At 40.8% G+C, this 24,481-nt stretch overlaps 1 protein-coding gene across 2 annotated transcripts in view; it reads left to right on the top strand.

The window, feature by feature from the left end:
* Positions 1-4,096: 4,096 nt before the first annotated feature.
* Positions 4,097-24,481, top strand: part of RPTOR (regulatory associated protein of MTOR complex 1) — a 328,366-nt gene continuing 307,981 nt past the window's right edge. For both annotated transcript variants that reach the window (XM_081849519.1, XM_081849518.1), the window contains exon 1: positions 4,097-5,707. In XM_081849519.1, coding sequence (XP_081705645.1) covers positions 5,546-5,707 — 162 coding nt within the window. In that variant the 5' untranslated portion in view covers positions 4,097-5,545. The remainder of the gene's footprint in view (positions 5,708-24,481) is intronic.

Raw genomic sequence — 24,481 nt, 5'->3', positions numbered from 1 at the left:
TGCATAAGAGACATTTTAAAGTTTACATTTAAGGTGTACGCAAAAGATTATTTATTGGGCCAACTTCCTCTGCTTTCTCCAGGTGAATATTAGAACTCAATTTAGTATATTATTTTATGAAGTTATATTAATTTTATATTGTATCTGGTGTTGTTTTTACATGAGCCACTTTTGCCATCTATGTAGATTTGAATGTGAGATATAAATGCTTTAAATAAATAAGCAAGGGAAAACATAAATGATATTCTCCTGCCATCCATTGCAAGTTTCTGCCAGTCAAAAATTAATGCTTGGTACCCATTGATTTATACAATTTGTAGGCAGATAGTGGACTACCCTTTTCTGTGCCACATTGACAGCTGGGGATTCAAGTGTATTCCTAGAAGGGTAACTGTATGAATACTGTTTCACAAACACAAGCTGCTTTTCAGTGCCCAAGGCTCAATCTACTTCAAGGTGGTTTGTGGTGATGTGCTGAATTGGGACAGAACACTTATGACTGTTTTGCATGAACACAAGAGCTTGAGACTTTTTAGTTCCTAAAAAGGTGGCTTGAGGGGCACATGGGAGAGAGCAACTAGAGAGAATTCTCTCTCTCTCTTGTAATAGAGAAGTCAGGGTCATCTAGTAAAATGGACTGGAAATAGGTCCAAGACAAACAAAAGAAAGCACTTCACACAACTTAAAGAATCAACAGCATGTGTTGATTGCTGCTAGCTTAGGTAGCTTCTTTAAAAAACAAAAAACCCTAGAAAACTGGATGGAGGCTGCATCTATCAATAGTTATTGGTCCTGATATTTAACCTTCCATGTACCAAAGCTTTAAACTTTAAGTATCAGATGCTTTGCATCTGTGGCGTAGTGTGTGCATACGTGTGGGGGGACACAGGGTTGGTTTCCCTGGGTGCAAAATTTCAACACCCAGTGGTGCCTCAATACAGCTGTGTGCTTGTGTCACTGGGCTCCATTGAAAATGGCTTCTCTATATGGACCAGGAAATGACCTCTCCAGACAACAGAACGACTCTTCTTTTCTAATCTCAGTAGCTGCAATCTCCTGGGTGACATGGAAGCCATTAGATGTGCATGCATACTCTGTCCATTTCCCTCCCTCCCACCCGCTTCACACAGCCCCGGCACTGGCAACCCATGCTATGCCACTGTTATGGATAAACAATACGTCAGGGACTTTGTCTTCATGCCAGAGGCATGTAGCTTCCTATTGCTTGGGGGGGGGGGGAGAATGCTGGGCTAGATAAACCTTGGTTTGATGATGATGATGATGATTTCAACAGAACATTAAAAACAGAATAAAATTTCACTGCTTATGCAGATGCTCCAAACCAGATTCACCTGTGCTTCACATAACATAGAGCAGCTGTACACACATCTGAAAGTGCCTAGTTTGTGTCTAAGCAGCTCTAGTCAGATTTCAGCAGAGGGACAAGGAGATTTTAGTGATGTGGGTGAGATTCACAGCAAGCTCCAGCAGCTCCTGCTCCTGGATATATTGATAACGAGATGGGATCATGTCCTAGATACACATGTCAATCCTTTTATGTAAGAAAGTGACAGTTTGATAACATTACTGCAGTTACCATGCGATATAAAAATAAAATAGCTAGCTAAATGCTTCTACTTTTCCACAACAAGAAGACATGATAGAACCATTGAATTGGCTAGAGACATATGTGCCCCTTAGAAATATTCATTGTACCAGATTTGAAATGTTGTGCGGAATGTCCATCCCTAAATGTGTATGAAATAGGGCTGCCATATGTCCAGAATTTCCAGGACGTAGACGGGATTTGGCCGTCGGAATCAGTGCCCGGGTGGAAATCGCTTTAACGTCCGGGAAAATAATTTAATAAAAATCTGGATGTATGGCAACCCATGTCGGAAGTGTAGATTTTGGCAAATTTCCATAAAAATAGCTCCAAATTTTTCACTTTGTAAAATATGGCAACCCTAGTATGAAAGCTAATATAGTTGCTTCTTCCTTTTGGCCCACGATTTGTGCCAGCTTACATTTTCAGCTGACATTTCTTTATTTTTCTTGTAAGGTAAAGGTAAAGGGACCCCTAACCATTAGGTCCAGTCGTGACTGACTCTGGGGTTGCAGCGCTCATCTCGCTTTATTGGCCGAGGGAGCCGGCATACAGCTTCCGGGTCATGCGGCCAGCATGACTGAGCCATTTCTGGCGAACCAGTGCAGTGCACGGAAACGTTGTTTACCTTCCCGCTGGAGCGGTACCTATTTATCTACTTGCACTTTGGCGTGCTTTCGAACTGCTAGGTTGGCAGGAGCAGGGACCGAGCAACGGGAGCTCACCCCGTCATGGGGATTCAAACCGCTGACCTTCTGATCAGCAAGTCCTAGGCTCTGTGGTTTAACCCACAGCACCACCCGCGTCCCTCTGGTCAATTTTATCTTGTACCTCTGGTCAATTTTATCGCCTTTTTTCTGAACCTTCTCCAGTTCTAGTATATCATTTACAATGTGTTGCAGAAAAGCAGGTAAACCATATCCTTTATCAGTTAAGTATTTAGTAGCAGAAGAAGTGCAAGAGAGTAGATAGTACTGCTCTGAGCTCCCTGGGTTTGGCAAAAGTTTTCATTGCTCCTTGCTGTCAGTTGCACAAGCTAATAAAAATGATGTCTCAGGAGAACAAGGAAAATTCTATTCCAGTCCTAGCAGTGCCAAGTATGAAATTCATGACAACATCTAGTCAATTATTGGATAGGCTAAAGGATGATTCTTGTGGTGAGAAAGTGAGAATTTATTTAAGTTATTCAGAGATATTACTGGTTGTTTATTGAATCCGAGAATATATTAGGATAAACTTGAGAGTTGTGAAAGGGTTTGAAAGATATTTACATAGTTCTGTAGGTTGCTGTTTCTAGAGGTGCCATTTGGTTATTTTTAACTGGCCTTTATGTTTCTTTCTTGCCATATGCTTGAGTTATATTTTAGGTTATCTTCAACGATAAGTGAGCATTTTAATTTTTAATTAATTTATTTTTTAAATATCATTTATTTATTGATTACATTTATATCCCACCTTTTCCTTCAAGGTGGTGCATATGATTCTCCTCTTCCTCATTTTACCTTCACAACAACCCTGTGAGGTAGGTTAGGCTTAGAGGCAGTGACTGGCACAAGATCACCCAGTGAGCTTCTGCAAGGCCTTGCTTTCTAATGAGAAAAATTGGAACATCATTTTTCATTCTGCAAAATGCCAAAAATTGGAAGTTACATCAAACTTCTTGATTTTTGGAGGTACAGTGAGCTTTTTAATTTTTTCCAGTGGCTCAAACAATTCCAAATAATATCATTTTATTTAGGCTTTTTTTAAAAAAAACACCTTGATCTTGAACAAGTAATTTTAAACATTGAAGCTTGAAGCCAGGCATTTTGGCACAATGTAGTTTCAGATTCCACTGTTAAATAGTCCCAAACATACCTACACTCTCTATTCCTTGAACTAGGAGTCCTGGCAGGGTAAGTGTGCTCCCCCCCCCCCCCGCCCTGGCTACGCCCATGCTTGTGACTTTACGATAAAAGTAAATTGGAGCTCACCACATCTTTTGTAATACACATGCCTCGGAAAGATACACCTGCAAAGGAACTTTTACTATTGCCATGGAACAATCCAAAAATGTACAGAGAAAGACATGCATTGTTCTAACCAGCACTACAGTAAAAAATAAATAAAAATATGTTGGCGTGTTTTCAGTTAAGTTGGGAAGTTGGCATGTCCCCCCCCCCCCAATTAAGGATAATTAAACGAATTTTGGTTCATTTTGACAACCTCCCCCCCCCCATATTAAATTATGAAGATCACGGTGATCTCATCGCCTTATCTAATCTATCTATCACCCAGTAATAGCTGCCCTATTTCTGAAGCTGGGCCAAGGCTATTTCCTCTGTGCCACCCCCGTAGCTCTGCCTGTTGCGGGCGGCGGCTCGCGCGGCTGAACGCCATCACGTCTGTTGCCGCGGCAACCCCGGCGCTCTCGGCCCCTCCCACCACCTCTGCCTCCAACTCCTTCGTATTTAAAAGGCGCCTGACGCGGTATGAGCCGGCCGACGGCCCGTCGCCGCAATGCATTCTGGGCCTCGGCAAAATGGCTGCCTCCTTGGTGCGCTGCTGCTGAGGGGAGTTGGGCTGTCCGGCAACCCGGGACTTTTTCCTTTTAAGCTTCCCGAACCCCGCTGTCTTGGGGACTTTTCTTCACGCGAAGAGGAGCCATCAGCTGTCCCGAGACGGGGGACGCGATGGGACCAAGTGGGCGCCCGTCGCGGCAGCCGGGCACAGGGCAAGTACCTCCACGGGGGTAGGACGTTCCTTCTCGGCCACCGAAGACCATAAGCTCTTGGAAGCAGGCCCAGTCCCTGCTCCTGAGCCCGACTGCACCGCCAAGGGCTGGACGTTGTCGTGAGTGAGCCCCCTCTCCCCTGCATCCTCTCCGAGGATAGGGATAGCCGCGCCTGGAGCAGAGGCGACTTCGGCTAAAGCTGCAAGCTCCATCTTTGCTTCCTATTATTTTGTCTGTAATAGGACAGACATCCCGACCCCACATTCTTAAGAGTTCTGCCCTGAACAGGGTACCACGTTGCAAGCCTATCCCGCTCTGACGGTTCCCTTGTGGCAAGAATCCTGTGCTAAGAATCTCCATATTTGAATCCAAAGTAGACCCGCTGAAACTCTGTACACCCCCGTGCAAGTGTTGCCTTAACCAGGACTTAGATGAACAGCAGTTCCCACAAAGAATTCCCACTGTTGCTAGAGATACAAGAGGTTCCTAATCTGATTCTCCACCCTGGATAAGAACTTTTGTCACTCAACGTCTCTTACATTGCCTACAGTCTTTTTGTGTGGTATAAAGCGTCAACTTTAACCTAAACAAGACTACCAAACATCCTGCAACTATAGTAGTATTTACATCTTGCCCATTGATTTGCAATGTTTAGACCACTTGGCTAGATTCCCAATCATACGTCACATTCTTCTACTGAAAATAGTTCTATGCCCATCTTCTAAAACTTTCTTCTGAATGAATATTCATTGATATCATTTCGGCTGGGTTATGTCATAATTTCTGTTGTGACCAAGAACCACATATCTCCCTAATTCTGAAATAACAGTGACAGTGAACTATATCTTATTCCTGAAGAAGGCAACAACAACAACAAAGGATTTAACATACATATCTCTAACCCATGAAGCTAGAGGGTGATAATCCATTTGCTATCAGATACTGTTACTTGTCCCTTGTTTAAGGATTGCAGCACTCCTTAAATTTTCTCATCCCAGATAGGAAACCCCCAGTTGCTGAGCAGGGAATATTGCAACACTCTGGAACAGTAGCAGTTGCAAATCCACTTTGAAAACGGCTCCTTTCCTGCATACAGCTCCTTCCCAGAAAACATCTTCTGGGAACAAGAATTGCCAGATTCCTTTGTCCTTCCAACTACTTTTTTCTGGACATTGTGTTGGAGTAGAGGTTTCTGATCCCTGGTTACATTAGTTCCTTTTCTTCTGATGGAGTCTGACATGCTGCAGTCCCCCCTCCTAGGGCTTGGGGAAGAAGATGAGTCGGACATGACTGACTGGAATCTGCCCTTGGCCTTCATGAAGAAGAGGCACTGTGAGAAAATTGAGGGCTCCAAGTCACTGGCTCAGAGTTGGCGGATGAAAGACCGGGTAAAGATATATAGTAGCAAATTTTATTTGAAAGGGAGATTCTAATTTTATTCTTTGCTTGCTTGAAGTCTGCACGTTGTCCTTGGGTACACCCCTGGACCTTTATAATTTTGTTTAGCTTTGAATACTTATAAATTGCTACAGTCATGTTGCTAAATTATGCATTTGGTAAAATAATGCTTTAAATTGTTTGTCATTTGTCTCCAGTCTTATGCATGAAAGAAACAAAGCTAGCTGTCTTGGGGGGAGTTCACCTAACAAAAACTGTCAGTGGAAGCCCCCTGAAATTGGCTCAGGGAGGTCAGGAGAACCCCCAGAATATTGCACAGGGTGGGCGTGGGGATTGTTCCATCTGAGAAGCTGATATACTTGCACAGACAGGATATTCATTATAGTGTGATGCTGAATTCCACCCTTGGTCCATTAGAAAAAAACTCCACAGTTGGGTAATAATCAGGCTACACATAACTGTTTATTTAAATAATTAAAAATGTTGAGGTGTTGGAATCTAAAAAATAAAAGGTAGAAATAAGATGTAATGATAGTGATAGTGAGAAGGCAGATTTTTTTCTATGAGAAAATAAAAATAAAAAGGCCTTACATGACCCACCTATTTAACGACATCATAAAAGGGACCCCTATCCCCAAAACCTGGACCTCTTCCAAAATAGTCTCTATCCCTAAACCTCTCAAAGATAGCCTCAAAATAGAATCATACCACCCAATTTCATTGATAAACCAAGACTACAATATATTCACATCAATCCTAGCTAACCGCCTAAAAATCTTTCTGCACAAACTAATCACCCCGGACCAGGCAGGCTTTGTCCCTGGTTGCAACATAACAGACCCTGTTAGGAAACCACTGAATCTGCTGGAACATGGCAAAATGATGATCATGTCCCTAGACATCCTTAAAGCTTTTGATTGCTTAGAATGGAAATATCTGTTAGCAGTATTAACTAACATGAAATTTGGCCCCAACTTCCTACAAACCCTCAGACAAATTTGCTCCCAAGCCTTAGCAAAATGTAGAATTAACTATGTGGACTCCAATACCATAGCAATCCAAAGAGGCACAAAAAATGGATACCCACTGTCCCTATTCATCTTGGCCCTGGAGCTCCTAGCGATCTGACTCCAAGCAGCCCCAGATATCAAGAGTGTGGAAATAAAAGGTAAAACCTACAAACTAGGGCTCTCTGCAAATGCCCTGATGGTCACAACACCAGACCGCATAACACAGCAACCACCCTAATTAAAGAACTCAACACATTCGCAATGGTGTCAGGCCTACAAGTAAACTTTGCAAAATCTGAGGCTATGTGCTTCAACACCCCACCCCACCACACACACTCAAAAGGAATTCACCAGCATCACAAAGATAAAACACTGCTGCACCAGATTCAGGTACCTAAGGGTTCAAATAACCGGAAACCTCAACAAACTCTACCTCCACAATTACAAGTCCCTGTGGTGACAAATCAACAGAGACTTGAGGAAATAAATCAACACCAACTTCACCCTTTCAGACAAAATAGCTATGATCCAAATGATCACCCTCCGAAAACTAGCCTATTTATTCCAAATCCTCCCAATCTGGATTCTCCCAAACCAACTCCAGAAGTGGCAGATAAAACTACACTTGTTTATTTTCTCACACAAAAAGCCAAGAATAAGCCCCCAATACCTGCACCTCCCTTCAGAAGGAGAATGGGGGGAATCCCCAATATAGAATCATATTACATTGCCAACCAAGTACGCCACATAATCCCGTTTATTCTAGAAGATGAGATGAAACAGTGGGTCCACTTGTAATAAAATGAATAGAAAGAGAAACTAGCTAGTTGACGCTGACATGAAACCCCATACAAAATAATATAAGCCTCATCACCCCACCCCTCCTCTCCCCAACCTTATACCGTACTCAGCACTAACGTCTCACAACAAATGTAACTGATTTGTAAGAAAGACTGTACAACCTGAAAAAAGAGTCAGTGCATGTAGTTTTGTAAACCAAGAAAATCTTTAATAATAAATAAATAAAAACCTGAGGAGTTCATTCAGCATTAAAGATTGTGTGCTGAATGTGGTTTCTTCGTGTGCTGCAACTGCAATGTTGTAAGTTGCCACCTAGTTGCCTGGGGGCACTTCTTGTCTTCAGTGGTCGTCAGATGACTAGTTAATGATAAAGTTACGTTTTCACTATTTATCTGAAAAGTATAGATTAAGCTATGGGCTCTACTGCAATAAGAAATCATTGTCATTTTTATACTACCTGAGCACTTGTTTCATTTATAAAGCACAATTTTAGTAAGCAGATTATTGTAAGATCCTTTCATTCTTTGGGTAAAATTGAGGGTACATTTCAAGTTTTGTTTAAGCTTACACACTGAATCTATAGTGTGGGAAATATTTTTGTAATACAGTATAAGAAGATAAAAGCAAACAAAATTTCTTTGTAACATCAACCTGCCAACCCAAAGAAATGTTGTTGACATTGGAACTTTGCAGCTTGGAACATGCTATCTTTATTTTGGGATATGTGGTGGGTTGTTTTTGTTAGAATTTAGGTGACATCAGTGTGAATTGAGTCCACAGATGCAGTTCACTGCTGCTTCTTTTTGCATAGCTTGACTACTAGCTTGCTTCTCTGTGGATTACAGCTAATTCATTTCTGACTTTTAATTGGCATAAAGAGACTATGATTAGGAAGATTCCCTGTATTTAGCTGTTTTGTTTTATTTCCATTGCCCTTTTATATTTCATTTTCATTGTCTTATCCTTAAGAGTGTCACATGGCAGGCATTAATTATTAGTTCAGTACAGTATTTATTTTTTTTAAAAAAATATTACTTTAGTCAGTCATGGATACAAATGCTTAGAGCTGGAGTAGAACTTTGAGTTGATTCTTGAAAACTTTGTTTCTCCTATGTTTATATCTCTGCCACCCATGTAATTGTAGCATTGTAGTTTTTTGTTGAGAAAGGGTCACAACCTAGAGCTATTATATAATGGGACACATTGAAACCTATATAAGCTTTGATTTAGGAATTCTCTCTAGCCTTTAGGTTATACTTGCTACATTTATCTTTTAGTGAAATAATTAATATGAGACCCTGGTTATAATATTGGAATAGTTATGGGGTAATTTTATATTATGCTCTTTTGCAAGATCAAATTATCTGAGTATTGAGCTAGTTCAGGGGTTGGCAAAGTTTTTGTGGCTTGGGCTGGTTCATGGTCCCGCAGACACTGTGGTGGGCTGGAGTGTGCATGCACGCACGCATGCACAAACGCTATTTCTGGCACTCCTTCTGGTGCGGAGGAGGCGTGCGCAGCTTCCCATTGACCGCAGGAGCTTCCTGCAGCCAATGGGGAGCCGGCCAGCATTGTAGAAGGTGATCCTCGTTCTGCTCTGCGCCGGTTTAGCGTGGTGTATGGGAGCCTACTGAGCGGGCGTGGGGATCCATGGACCTGTTAAATGACCCCCATGGGCTGCTTGTGGCCCATGGGCCTTAGGTTGCCGAACCCTGCGATAGTTGATACATTTGGTTTTAAAAATGAACTATATCCTATTTTTAATTTGGAATATAATCCAGAGTTTATATAGCACCAATTTGGAAGACACCATTTTTAATTTACTACGGCCAATAATAATTTTAAAATGTTTAATGACACCACTGTTGGTGTTCTGCAGAGAGGGCAGAATACAGATTCTGGGGTTATATAAGAGGTTTTGGATCAAGTGGATCCAAAGCTCTCCTATTCCTTTGGCACACAGCCTTGATGGGGGAGACGAATGCTAGCCTTTGTTGTACTGCTTCCCCTTCTTGGCAGCTCTCTTGATTGGTGGCTCTATGGCCACAGATTTTTCTTTCCCACCCCTCATTAGATTAATCCTTCCATATGTAATTCTGCATATATAATATATAATAGATTTTGAGCAAACCTGTTAGCGATCCAGTGATAATGCTGTAACACTAACCTCATGACAATAAATTGTAATACTTTCTTAAAATGGTGATAGTCACTTTAGCTGTGTTATTTTGCCTGACTGACAAATAACCTGAAACCTTATGGAATAAGTTTTCATTGTGCTGCTGTTTGGTGGCACAGTTCCATTTTAAGAAAAAGTCATTGATGAATCTAAACAACATAGTTAAGTATTCACTACTCTTTGCCCAGAATTCTGTAACTTAGCAGAGGGTTTGCTCTTCGTAGCCTAGATCCAAAGTATCTGTATGCGATCAGAATGACACTCCTTTGATCTATTATTTATTCAAAGAATCTTTTTTTATCACACAGAGTAGGAATTTCACTTTGAATGTGGAATTAAATCTCATAGTTCTGTTAGCAAAGACTTCATTAAAATAAAAGGGTCTTGAATGTGTTGGATTTTTACTGACAAGTTGCTACCAAAGTCAGAGCTTTTAAATTGAGCCACATTTTACTTATATTGATTTTTAAAACAGATCGGAAGCAAAAAAAATCTGGTTGTAGTGGTTTCATTTTAACAATCCCCCCTCCCCCGCCAGTTGCCTTACTTACCTCCTAAGTAAGAATTAAAATATTCCCTTCATGGGAACAGGCAGACTGTGGGTTTCTATGGGAAAGCAAAAGAATAGAAAGGGCTGTTTTAATGGACTAATAGAGCTGACTGGTGTCTGAATGACACAACATCTTCCTTAGAGCCAACAAAAATGGATAGATTTACCTGCCATTTTAGTATCAGAACTATGAATAGAAACCTTCAGATTTCAAAAGATTATTGCTGAAGGTTATAATAGTCCTGCTGATTTATAGCCTGACCTTCCTTGCTGGCCAGTACAAGTCTTCCTGTTGTACCTTTGGTTGGGGTTTTTGGACTTGTTCAAATACTGTTGGCAAGGGGGAGAGCGGTACAACAATTTTGTATGGAGGAAGGCAGGTGTTTCTTAAGGATCATTGCTGCCTACTCCCTCCCCCCCCCATATATATATATATATATATATATATATATATATATATATATTGTGCTGTACTCTACCCTTCTCCAGTCAGTGATTGGATAATGCATTGTAGTGCCAGCTTTTCTTGTCCCCTGGTCATAGAATGGTATATATGGGCCACGGCCCCAAGATTAAGAGTCTCTTGCCAGTGCGGTATAGTGGTTAAGAGCAGTAGACTCGTAATCTGGGGAACCGGGTTCGCATCTCCGCTCCTCCACATGCAGCTGCTGGGTGACCTTGGGCTAGTCACACTTCTCTGAAGTCTCTCAGCTCTACTCACCTCACAGAGTGTTTGTTGTGGGGGAGGAAGGAAAAGGAGAATATTAGCTGCTTTGAGGACTCCTTCAGGTAGTGATAAAGCAGGATATCAAATCCAAACTCTTCTTCTTCTTCTTCTTCTACCAGTGGAGCTATCCCAGAAGTACCTTCTCTGTTATTCCATTGAGGTCGCTGATAACAGTAGCTGGAACTCATGTTAAAACATGTTTATAAATTGTCAGTCAGGACATTGTCAGTACATTGTGTTTCTTCTTGTGAGATGTTTTAGAGATACCTCGGGTCATATAAGCTGCCTTTTAAGGTAAAGGTAGGCAAAATATTTTTTTAAAAAACCAATCCTGGCTTATGTTTTGAAGTAAGATTTATAAATGCAGATATTACTTATGAATAAGCAGTTTTTTTATACACTGCAAAATGGTTGAAGAGACTATACAGTGGTACCTCGGGTTACAGACGCTTCAGGTTACAGACTTTGCTAACCCAGAAATAGTACCCCGGGTTAAGAACGTTGCTTCAGGATGAGAACAGAAATCACACAGCAGTAGCGGCGGGAGGCCCCATTAGCTAAAGTCGTGCCTCAGGTTAAGAACAGTTTCAGGTTAAGAACGGACCTCCAGAACGAATTAAGTACGTAACCAGAGGTACCACTGTAGTTTTATAATGCTGTTGTAGAATGTGTGTGTTGTTGCTTTTTAAACTCTTCCTACTCTTCCTACTATAGAATGATATTTTTTTTAAAAGACCTAATGATCTTTAGCTATTCTGGAGGACGAGACAAACTTCATTGCTGATGTGTTGCTTTACTCTACACAACTATGGTGAACTTTCCTGAGCATAGTGGTTCAGTCTGTCTTTTATATTTTCAAGAATGGGCAACTTGCTGGGCAGGAGCCAGAAAATGGAAAGCATATATACAAATATAGTTTCAATATTGATTGCTTGTTCAGATAAGTGCTTGCTTAGTAAATGGTGAATCTATCAGCTTTGCCATTTATCAGGAGCAATATTTATCAGGAGCCCGTCTGTGCTTGAGCATTGCTTAGCTGTTTGTTTTGTTTTGTTTTAGTCATCTGAATGAAGTCAGGAGTTTTGGAAGGCAGTTGCACTTGGATGTCCATGAAGCAATTTCCTGAAAGCTAAACATTCTGTGGAATAGGCTTGGGCGATGTATTGATATATCACCCAGGACCGGGGGGGGGGGGGGGGGCAGACCGTGATGGTGGTTTTGCTCAGTGGTATATCACTAGTGAAGCAGCTGCTGCTTCTGAGTCCCATTGCTACCAGCACAGTGATGGTGAAACAAGCTGCAGCTGGCTGCTGGAGGCAGAGGAACTCAGAGCCGTAGAGGTAGCCCTAATCCTTCTCCTGCTAGTATGCAAGTGGGAGAAGAATTGGGGCTCCCTCAGCTGAGGAGCAGAAGGCTTTGCACTCCCAGGCTTAGGTGCGCGGATAAGACCCTGTCCTTCTGGATGGACGGAGATTTTGCTCAGAGCCTTCGTGCTCCCTGGCTGAAAGGGCCATGCCAGCAAAGATGAAGGGAGCCCTGACAATGGAGCCTGTTCAGGTTCCTTCGCAGTGCTTCCTTCGTCTTGCTGGCGAGGGGGGGGAGCAAGTGGCCTGTTTCTCCTATGAAAAGGAGGCTGATTGCTTGTTCCCCATTTCTTGCCAGTGAAGCTGAAGGAGCCCTGTCAGGCTCTGTCAGCGACGCTGAAGGAACCCTGCGAACCGAGCCTAACAGGATCCATTCACACGAATCCTTCCATCTTCACTGGCAAGGGGGGGTTGGTGAGCAGGCGGCCTTTTTCTCCCAAGAAAAGGAGGCTGTTTGACTGCCCCTTGCACCTTGCTGGCGAAGGCGAAGGGAGCCTTGCAAACCAAGCCTGTCAAGATCCGAAGCTGTGCTCCCTCTGTCTGGGGCAGTGGAGAGCTAGCTCAGATGGGGAGCAGGAGCCTTTGTACCCCCCCGCTGAGCAGCAGGCTGGGACCAGCTGCATTGGCCCCGATTTGCAAGGTGCTGGGGTGAAAGCACCTCAACTCCTGCTGAAGCAGTTTCACCCGGGGCCTTGCAGGCTGGGGTGAAGGCAGCTTTTCCAACATCGCGGTTTATCGCCAAACCGCGATGTTTTAGCTGGTGATACACCACAATGCTGAAAACCTAATATCGCCCAGCCCTATTGTGGAATGTGGAGGTTGAAAAAGCAAACCAAGCAGTCTTAAGCAGCTGATTGAGGAATCTAGTGCACATTGTCACCATAGCCACAGTGAGAACTGACCTTTCAGGATACATGTGGCTGTGGACTACCTGCAGAGTCATGTGAATTATTAATATTTTTTATGGTTTTGTTCATTTTTTATGCTCTTATTTAATTCATCAATGCTGAAATATTTGATCTCCTTTTTCTTAAATGTTATCTAAGCCTCTTACAGATTTTTTTTCAAGCTCTTTCGGGAACAACTGAGTAAAATGCAGATAGAGTTTATGTGAACATCTTTGTTAATTGAAAATACTCGTTAATGCTTTGTTAAGAATAGAATGTTGTTATTTATTTGGACCAGCATACAAACCGCTTTGACTTGAGTCAGGGCCAAATAGCACAACGTATATGTTTGCCTGATGGAATTGCCATTGTGGATAGAGAAGCCTGGGGAATGCAAGGCCTTGTTGGTTTGCTGCAGGATTTGTTGATTTGTCTTGTATGGACACTTTCACTAGAATAAATTCCTTAAGTTGGGTAAAAAGCTTTGCCAAGTTAAAATGGCAGGAGTTCCCTAGCAACCCTTTGTAGTGAAAAGACCCAAGAGGCTCATGGAATGAAGATTCCTTTAAAAATTCTGTATTCTATTCCAGGGACCTCTGAGATGTTAATTATTTGGGAGGGCTGGATGGAAAAAAAGATTGGACTTTGCAGCTTCAGCAGAACCCATCCTATTTTAGCTGTCCTTTTTTTAGTTCAAAAAAATAAGCCTGTCTTATGCTTTGCGATAAACTTTGTAAGCATCTTTGATATCCATTGACTGGCTTTGTGCATGGTGCCATGAATTCATGTTAACTAGGAATTAGTGTAACAGAACTAAACTGTCAGTCTTCTTATGATGTCTTGTTTGAGTTGACAAACTAATAAAAGGTATCATATGAACACTGGGGTGTTAGAAAAAAAAAGACTTCAGATAATTAGGCTGTAAAGAAATGAAAAGCTATGCCTTATGGAAGCCCTAGAAAGAAAGTTTTAAAAGCACACATAAGGCAGTGAGGTATCAGAACACAACTAAGCCTGTGTGGTGGTTTAACCAGCAAGGGTTAAGACTGTTCCTTTGATAAAGGACAGCTATTATTTGTAAATGATGTACTGATAACAGAGTTGGAACAAAGTAAGCGCTGCTAAATTGAGTATTCTGTTGCAAAATGAATTACAACTGGCTATCACTGTAAATAGTTAGGTAATGAACTGAGTAAAATATTAACTGACTGATTAGGTGACTAGATCACGCATTTGTTAATATATAAAAGCAAGTTTGCATTTCACCCCAATCTGATGAGGGCAAAGGGAGATAATGTGTTGGAGAGGTATAGCCTTCCTCCTTCCACTTCCAAAGGCAGCTTCTGAGTTTCAACTGTCTGTGTCCTGGCCACTGCTCTGTGTTGCACACCTACTTCCCCTTTCCTTGTGTTTGTGTATCTAATACCATATACAGTGGTACCTCAGGTTAAGTACTTAATTCTTTCTGGAGGTCCGTTCCTAACCTGAAACTGTTCTTAACCAGAAGCACCACTTTAGCTAATGTGGCCTCCTGCTGCTGCCGAGCCACCGGAGCACGATTTCTGTACTCATCCTGAAGTGTATGTAACCTGAAGCGTATGTGACCCGAGGTACCACTGTATAGCTATAGGTGTGTGGTGTGTATGTGTGTTCATGACACTTTGGCTATTGCCATTGCTGGCATGCAGCTCTTGGAGAGGTGCCAAACTTTCAAGTTGAGCCATGGGCTGAAGAAGATTAGTCACCCTGCTCTTAGTCAAGCCATTGTTTCTGCAGCTCCTGTCCAGATGTTGCACAGACAGCTGCTGCCTCTGCTGGAGGTTGATCATTGGTTTTGTTTTAACAATGTAAAAAATCCATACCTGGTCCCAGCCGGATAGTTCTTTTTATTCTGCCTACGAATAATGCTTGCTATAAAAGGAATTGCATTCAGGAAGTGTTGTGTTAACAACTAACTGTAGAACCTATCCATCTGAATATGCTTTTAAGAAGAAATTTTGCTCCAGAATGTTGCCAACATTTGAGTCATAAAGTATAAATGCATTTTCTTATTTGTTAGGGCTATTATATCTGGAAAACCATTTCAGAATCTGTAAGCAGCAGCTTTCTTGTTGCCTCAGCTTGTTTCCTTGAAATTATTATATTTCAGCACCTTGGAAAAAGGAATCAGATGAAAGGGTGTACGAAGTGAGTAATATATTGTGAAGCAGAACGATTTATTTTGAAGGACTTAAATAGCTGTAGTGTGGAGTCCCATACTCTCTCTCTCTCTCTCTCTCTGTGTGTGTGTGTGTGTGTGTGTGTGTGTTGGGGTTGGGGAACATAGAAGGGAAATACCCCTATTAGTCTGTCTTCAAAAACAGCCAGCTAGACTATTGCTTATCCATGCCAGTTTGGTGTCAATTTTCAGCAAAAAATGCTGCTTTAAAACACATGGAACTGAGGAATAGACAATAAATATTGGCATGCACAATGCTGGTCACAGATCAGGCACTTGAAGTGAAATATTGAAAGATAAGGCGGTGTTAGGCCACAAAGGAAAAGTAGCAAATAAATGGGGGCGGAAGAAAATATTATTTGGCAGCATGCTTTCTCTAAGAAGAATTATTTGTGCTTGTCATCTGTTTCAATGGGGAAATCTGTCATGTAACAGGCAGGGTCCCCCCCCCCCACCTCTGGGAGGTTTTAAGTAGCAGTTTTCCCAGTATATTATTACTTGCAATATGCTAATGTTCTCCAACAGAGTGTTCTCTTAGACTGTCTGAACTCATACCATTATTGTTTAGCAAGATTGCTTAATAGATAAAAACCAGTACAATAAGCACTTCTAATCCTTCCTAGCAGATTGCCCAATACTTGTGTTCCACAATGCACACATGTTAACCTTTGAAATGGCTCTTGGTTTCCAGTATGATGGGTTTTATTGGTCTTTCATGACCTGAATGACTCGTCATAATGATTAATCTTTATTAACACCCTACCTACCATGCTTGCAGTCTTTTTGCTTTGGTTTATGCTTTTCAGTTATGTAAAAGAGTGCAATATAATCCTATTCTAGGGGTGGATGGAGTAATTCTCCCTGAACTGGGTTTGTCACCTGGTAATAGGATTATTGGTGATAGTGTCCCTTGCATGTCTGGCCAGAACTGTGGAAAGGGATAGGTAGAGTCGGCTCTACCCCCCTCCCCACTGTGATTCCTTTTTAAGACCTCAGACCTTTTTAAAACAAGTAACCTGCCTTTTGTAGTTCACGGGTTGAAGTAGTGAAAAATACTAGTAGTGGTGGTGGTGGTTATAAATGAGATTATTTACTGAATTATTTGTATTTTTGTTTAATTTAGTAACAGAAACTGTTGCCCTTTTAAAAAATAATGTGTTGAAGGATTTTAAGAGAATTTATGGGCAGAATATAGGATCTGGGCTGCCTTTCTTTCAGTATAATAAGTCTGGTATAGTTTAGCATGGAAACTGATAAAAGGAGTGAGGATTTCTCTACTCTTGATTTGTCATCTTCACAAGACTAAAAAGTGGGATGCTAAATTGAGTCAATAATGTTTGGAGGATGCCTTGGAAGTCAACAGACATCTAGCCTGATAAGCAAAACAGTTAAACAAAAGGAACTAGTAGAGGCAGCTCACTGTGTTTCTTATCATTTGGAAATCTGAGCAGAATACAAGACTGGAAGAAATGTTGATAAAGGATATAGGGTTGCTTGACAAAGGTGAGGGATTCCTGATCGGGAAGTGTTTTGTCTAGCTTTGTACAGGGAAGCAATTACCGTATTTTTTGCTCTATAAGACTCACTTTTTCCTTCCTAAAAAGTAAGGGGAAATGTGTGTGCGTCTTATGGAGCGAATGCAGGCTGCGCAGCTATCCCAGAATCCAGAACAGCAAGAGGGATTGCTGCTTTCACTGCGCAGCGATCCCTCTTGCTGTTCTGGCTTCTGAGATTCAGAATATTTTTTTTCTTGTTTTCCTCCTCCACAAACTAGGTGCGTCTTGTGGTCTGGTGCGTCTTATAGAGCGAAAAATACGGTATGTAGAAATGGCTTAAGAAATGAATTGACCTTTCTTAGTTGGCCTCGTGAGTTTAGTGGTGAGCAGATCTCCCAGATCCAAGACTAGCACACTGATTCTTCTTTTTACTGCTTTCTCTTCCTTGGGCTCTCCAAACTGGTTCCAAGGTGCCTCTTTTGAGCCATGTGCTGCTGATGGTGATGCAGATCTTCCTGCTTGCTTCAGAATTTGAATCTGATGCCTGAAGAAATACATTCTGTGTTCACTCACTGGTTTCTAACATATTTACAGTAACTGTAGCTGCATAAACTGCATACCTTCTGTTGTATCCTAAAGTTGGAAGTGCAGGTAACTGTAGCAGGCATTATAGACGGTCTGCATTTTGAAACTGACTGTGGGAGGGTAATGTTCATACTTGATCTCAGGGTGAGGAGGATGTGGTATGAAACACCAGCTAGCTGGATCTGATTCAGTTTATGTTGATCTCCAAGTGTTACATTTTTTTATTCATCTTTGGATGATGACTGTAAAATATACTCACGGAAGATGTCGTCAGAGTGGGTCATCCTTGCACATTTCCTGTTTACAATTTGCCACTGTTTGACTCAAGCTGGACAATTTAGTGTGATTAGAAGAGAATCCATGTTCTAGAATGTTGAGGTTTTATTTATTTGTGGGATTTACATCCCACCTTTTAGCATGAGTGGCTTCAAGGCAGCTCACAGTAATAAAACATAATAAAAAAAGCAACAACCAGACAAATCCAACATTGTGCAAGCAGATTTCCCACAACCCCACAGACCATAGACTATGCAGGTACATGCAGGGGGAGGGGACTCCACTCATGAGGCTTCACTCATGAATGAGCTTGCACAAGGACAACTTTGGATATAATAAGAATAAGCATTTAGATAATAATAAGCCACAGTCACATAGAGAACAGCAGCACACTAACAGATGGAAACTATTGCATACATTAAATCACCATAAATACAAAGCATGAGAGCCTAAAAGCTTGCCTTGCGTAAGACAAGCACTAAGCTTGGTTGTGATCCAGCATTTATTAAATACATGCTTGTTTTCCCAAGCATTTGCTGATTCTTAATATCAAGCTTTAAGTGATTTTCCCCCCTGCTGTGGCTTTTGTATTTATAATCTTAATGTATTTATGTTGATTTATTATAGTATATATGCCCATGTGGCTTTCTTTTTTTTAATGAAGGGCAAGATTCGAATACTTTAAATCAATAAATGGAAGTTAAGAGATGGAGTCAGGTGAATGGGTTACATAATTTTCGGTGTACCTACATAAAAGTAGCTTCTTTTTCCACCTACCTGAACTCAAAAGCTGATAGTCTTCAGAGGCCCTTGTTCAAGTGCTGTCTTAATGGGTAGGGAAGTTCATGTGGAAGAAGTCAATTCTTTGAGCATCCTCACTCCAGGCTGCTTAGGGAATTAAACTTTAAAACCAGCACTCTGAATGGTATCCAGAAACAAATTAGAAACCAGTGATGATTTTTTTAAATACTGGATTTATGCTGTGGGCAGCATGTGTTAGCAAACTATCCACTGCCTTCTGCACTAGTTAATCTACTAGTGGTAGATTTAAGAGTGGCTGGGGAGGCCAGCCAGATGGGTGGAGTGGGTTTGTATGTATGTATGTATGTATGTATGTATGTATGTATGTATTATTTGTTTGTTTGTTTATTTTCTGAATAGAAAGCTGATTCTTAAGGGCCAAAATGGAACACCCGGAATGCCATTTCCTTCATTTGAGAATTCTTTAAAAACAGCACCTCTTTCGTGTCTAGAGCTTATCTGGATTTCATTACGGTTCATTGGGGCATTTCTCTATCAAAAAATCTAGGGAGGTTATAATTTTATTGCATAACATGCAGCGTATGAATGACTACCTAAAATAGTTATGCCTGTGCAGTAGACCAAAACACTTCCTTCTTTTAGTTCCTAGAGAACTTCCTTGGTTTATAATTGTGTCTGCTGCTCTAGACTACAGTGAATGACCATTTCTCAGAAAGCTTTGCGCTGAAATTTGCAGGATTTTAATGAGTGGTATTCTGGATATTAACATGATTCAGGATATGTTAGAGCTGCTTAAGCTTTTTATAAACAATGACCTCTTCACATCCTGAAGAAAAGTTAAGTTCCTTTGCATCTATTGCATAGTAACAGTTTTTTTCTGTAATATTTAGGCACAGTTTTATATTTGGAAAACATGCAATAAACATATCCCTGACAGTAGATTATGTTGATTGAGAAGGGAAAGTTTATAGGGTGTTTTCAAGTATGTATACAAATGCCTTTCAAAGACATAGTCAACTATATAGGGGTATGTTTTCTGCATCATGAAGTAGCTCTAAGGTCTTGATCCTGAACACGTTTATTAACTTGGAAGTAAGTTCCATGATATAGTGAGACCGTGTGAGCAGGCTTCTGCATATACATACACCTTTTATTATCTCCTTACTGTGACATACAGTTTGATGACTTGTAGAGGAACATACGTTGACTTTTTCCATACTGTGTCTGAAGTAATATCTAGTGACTTGAAAGCTCTGTCCACAGTGCTTGATCTGCATTGACTCTCTTCATACATGCAGGCCATCCCTTGATGTTGCACCCATCACATAATTAATGTGTTTCTTTGAACTTAGCAATAGGAAAGGTAAAGGGACCCCTGACCATTTGGTCCAGTCATGACCGTCCAGTCATGACCGACTGGTCCAGTCATGACATGACTGGAGCTGGGATAGTTAAAGTATGCTACTCTTGTAGTGGAATTGCAAATTATTCTCAAGGGCAGCTTGATGTTCCTGAAAGCTCATGGCTAACATGGCACCATGTTCTTCAGCAAGTACTCTCTCCTGAAGTTCTCGCATTAGAATAATAGAATCATAGAGTTGGAAGAGACCACAAGGGCCATCGAGTCCAACCCCCTGCCAAGCAGGAAACATTACATTCCTTGTTTCATACAAAACCTTCAGTATTAATCTGATTTCCATTTTAAATTGGCATAGCAACATAAATGAGCATTGCCATATTAAAACTTCAAGAAGAAAGAACACTGCATATGTAAGATGTTTATTTATGTGCTGTAGAATTGGAGTTATGTGATTTCCATTGTGACCTGAGATCTGAAATAAAGTATGCCTTTTTTTTTTTTTTTACGGAGGCTTTGGGTATCTCAGTTCAAGTGAGCAGATGTTAGTGTCTTAAGAATATTGATTTTCATTTATATTGTCTTCCCTGAAGGTCCTCACCTGTTGGTGATAGAGATAAAAGTGAAAATGGAAGAGAAGGGCATTTGAAACAGTTGATATAGTCCTCCACCTTTATTTGACCTGAACATGCACATGCGTGTCCTCTCAATTGAACCCTAATCCTCACTCCCCTGTTCTCTGACATTTCTCTTGTTTTACTTGTTTCAGACAATAACATCTTCTTCAACACAATATACATGTACCGTTTTATTCCTTTCTTCCTATTTTTACTGTAGCCTAACTTCAAGCTTCCTATATTTTCTGTTAAGGCAGATTTAGCTTCTTACTATGAAATAGCACTGCCCCTTTCTACATTTATGTGCTTAAGCTCCAGCTGATACTGATTATGGTACAGTATATGCCTGCATGTGCAGTGTTATGCTATTGATACAGATTTATTGGCACAGATTTCCCCTCTTCTCAGTTTGATACAATCAGTATTCTATGCCATCCTTACTATGCTTTACAGTTTAGCTGAACATAATTTCAGTGGTGGTACCTCGTTATTTCTCTAATTAGTACCTATTATTATCTTTGTGGTGGCTTATAAATTCCAAGCCAATTCATGGTTTGTCCTTGAAGTATCCTAACAACAACATTATGAGGCAGCTTAAGGATACTGCATTAGATTGTATAATTAGTCCTCTTCCACAGTAGCGTAATTTTAGGACAAGTCTATCATTTGCATTTGTTTTTGCACTTGGTCTAACATTGATCTGTTCCTTGTTTATAGATCTTATAAGATCATGCATATATAACCATTTGATAAAAAGAATTTTATAATAGTTTTCTGTTATGTTTAAGCTGAGCCTTTGATAAAAATAAAATGACACATTTCTTCTGAAATTGACATGTAAACTGCTCCTTCACAAGTAGTTTAGAAATCTATTTCCTCTAAATTTGTCCATGGTTAGCAGTAGATAATATATTTTAGTTAACGAGCCTTTCTTTACAGCAACTTCAAAAACTATATGTAACTTCATGCAAATTACATGCAGGTAAAATGGCTAATTGGTGCAAGTCCTTTGTTGTGTTCTAATTTCCCATAATTGGCTTGTGGTGATCAATAGCTTTCTTTCCCTTACTGTATAGGATTTTGATAGAAAAGCATGCAAAGGCAGTTTTACATTAACTGGAAGAGAATATTAACATTATCTCAACACTTGAATTTGTTTTACAAGTGTTTCCTTTTAGGTCTGAGAGTATGAGATAAAAAATATTGAACCATCTTCTATTGATGGAAGCATGCCAGCTTTTAATTTAAGGGGGTTCCTTTGATACACACGCAGATTCTCTGTGGCTTGAAAGTTTGCATCAGCAGGTGAAATGGGAGACTAGTTTAATAACAGCAGCATCCTGCTCTCTCTCTCACAAAACCATTGAATTCACACCTAGGTAGTAGTCTTTGATTCTTAACATTATTATCAAATCTAATTCGGTAATGTTGGATAAATTAGCTTTTTCTAACTTTTGGGCCATTATTAGTAATATGATTAGTATTCTATATAGCTTATATCCGTGTTACTAAGAAGTTACCGTATTTTTCGCCCCATAGGACGCACCGGCCCATAGGACGCACCTAGTATTTTTTTTTGGGGGGGGGAATAAAGAAAAAAAGTTATTTCCCCCCCCCAGGCGCGGGGCTGGGTCGGGGGACGCCCGAGCTTCCCCCGACCCCAGCCCCCAGAACAGACAGCTCTCCGCAAGCCTTGGGAGACCGGCGCGACTTCCCGCCGGGCTCCCACGCTTGCGGATATCTGCCTGAAGCCCAAACCAGGTCGAGGAACAGCGGGATGGCAACACTCCGCCTCCCCGCTGTCCCCTGAGCTTGTGGGGCTGGCGGGGAGAAGCGCGCTTCTCCCCGCTGCCAGCCTTCAGACCAGGTTGGGGGACAGCGGGATGGCGGCTCCAAACCAGGTCGGGGAACCTGTGCGCACAGACCCATCTTGCTCTCCAGGCTTCAGCGAAAGCCTGCATTCGCCCCATAGGACGCACACACATTTCCCCTTCATTTTTGGAGGGGGAAAAGTGCATCCTATAGGACGAAAAATACGGTACTTCTGGGATGATTCTATGGCCCAATGGAGATAGCATCTGCAGATAACTAAGAAACCACTTATAGGAATCTGGCATGGACCCAAATAACAGCTTAGGGCCTAGGTGCTTACAAAGGTGAAGAGGTTAGCTATTTCAAGGTTCCTAGCCCAGAAGAATTTAGAGGGTTTTTAAAATGTAAATAACTAACCGTTGTGCAATATCATAAACTACCTTTTAAACTCGACCTTAAAAAACTCCAGTTTGTGTGGTACCGGAGGAAGGAGTGACTGTTATGGAAACATTATTATTATTTATTAAATTTTTTACCACCCTATACCTGCAGGTCTCAGGGCACTTCACAAGATGAAATCACAAAATAAATGCACAAAATACATTATCAAAATAAAAACTAAAACAACCAAATAGCAACCACCCCTCCAACACATTTTAAAAGGGCATTGGATGTCAGCCAGCCAAAGGCTTGGTGCCTAAAGATGCAACAACAACTAATTTATACTCTGCCCACTTGGATGGGTTTCCCCAGCCACTCTATAATGAAGATGCCAGGCAAACCTCTCTGGAGAGAGCATTCCACAAATGGGGAGCCACCGCAGAAAAGGCCCGTTTCTGTAGAAACTCTATAGGCTTTTGGGTACACAAAGCGTCTTTGGATCCTGGCCTTTGTAATGATCAGTGCCATGCCTTTATTAAATTATTGCAGAATGTCTATGATCTCGGTAGTGTAGTTCCTAGTTTGGTAGGAATGGGGAAGCATTATTTTTTTAAAAATTGATCTATTTAACTGAATCAGTACTAAAAGAGCTAAAATAAAACTTCCTTTGTTACCTAGCAGTACCTTTTAAAAAATGAGTACACATAGTAATTTGTCCACTAATTTAAAGTAAGATTCTGATTTGCACAGAAGATAGATATTTTAGAACCAAAACTTTTTAGAAGATTTAATTTTTATCTATTAAAATGTCTTTGGGTATTTTTTGCTAGTGAATACAAGTCAGCACTGGATGTGAGACATGGTTGCTGGATTTTGCTGCTGTAATTGCATTATGTTCGTGCTGTACTAAATCACTGCAGCTCATTAGTAAAAGCAAGCCTGTATTAGTCATAGACCATCACACTTTCTTTAGTAAGAATAAACCGCCAAGTTGTAATGTACTTGAGTGTTAATTAAAAAGTGATTAAGCTATAATGTTGCTTGCCTTCTTGCTGGCTTGGGCGGGCATTGACTCTTGGGAAACACTGTAGCAAAAGAGAAAACATAATAGCTGTTGTGACAAACACTTTAAATTCTTGAACCAAGAAGTCTCAGGAAGGTTTTTAGAACCAATCTCTCAGCTGCCTCCAGAGTTTGGCATAGAATTTCAGATATGCTCTCCAGTGAATTGCCTTTCCATCTTTTTATTATTATTTTAAAAAGAGTTAACAAACTATTATTTTTTTTAATAAATAATATTGTTTATTGATTTATAAAAGAGAAATTATGCAGGTGAATTGACGTTGCAAAATGTTCAAAACAAAGCCTTTCAATACCATACATGGTTCAACCCAACCAAAAGGTAAAGAACAGAAAAAGAATGTTAAAATGTTTTTTAAAATCAATAAATTTATAAATTTTGATTCATGTTTGATTCATTGGTGTTCCTTTAGCTAATTGGGGCTACAACTCCCATCAGCCCCAGCTAGCATGGCCAATGATCAGGGATGATGGGAGTTGTACTCCAGCAACATCTAGAGACCCATGCTTGGTACAGAGTGCATTCAAAGGATCCAAGAGTTAGTTTCAGTGTTCAAGTTCTCCTTTCTCTCTCTCTCTCTCTCTGATCTGCATTTTACTAACAAGTCATAGGGTTGCATCAAACACGGCTGGTTCACTGGTGCAAGGAACTTTCGAGCAGT

Source organism: Podarcis erhardii (genome assembly GCF_964252035.2).
Source record: "Podarcis erhardii genome assembly, chromosome: 2".
Taxonomy (NCBI): Eukaryota; Metazoa; Chordata; class Lepidosauria; order Squamata; family Lacertidae; genus Podarcis; species Podarcis erhardii.
Note: the sequence above shows the minus strand (reverse complement) of the source record. Positions and strands in the feature narration are given on the sequence as shown.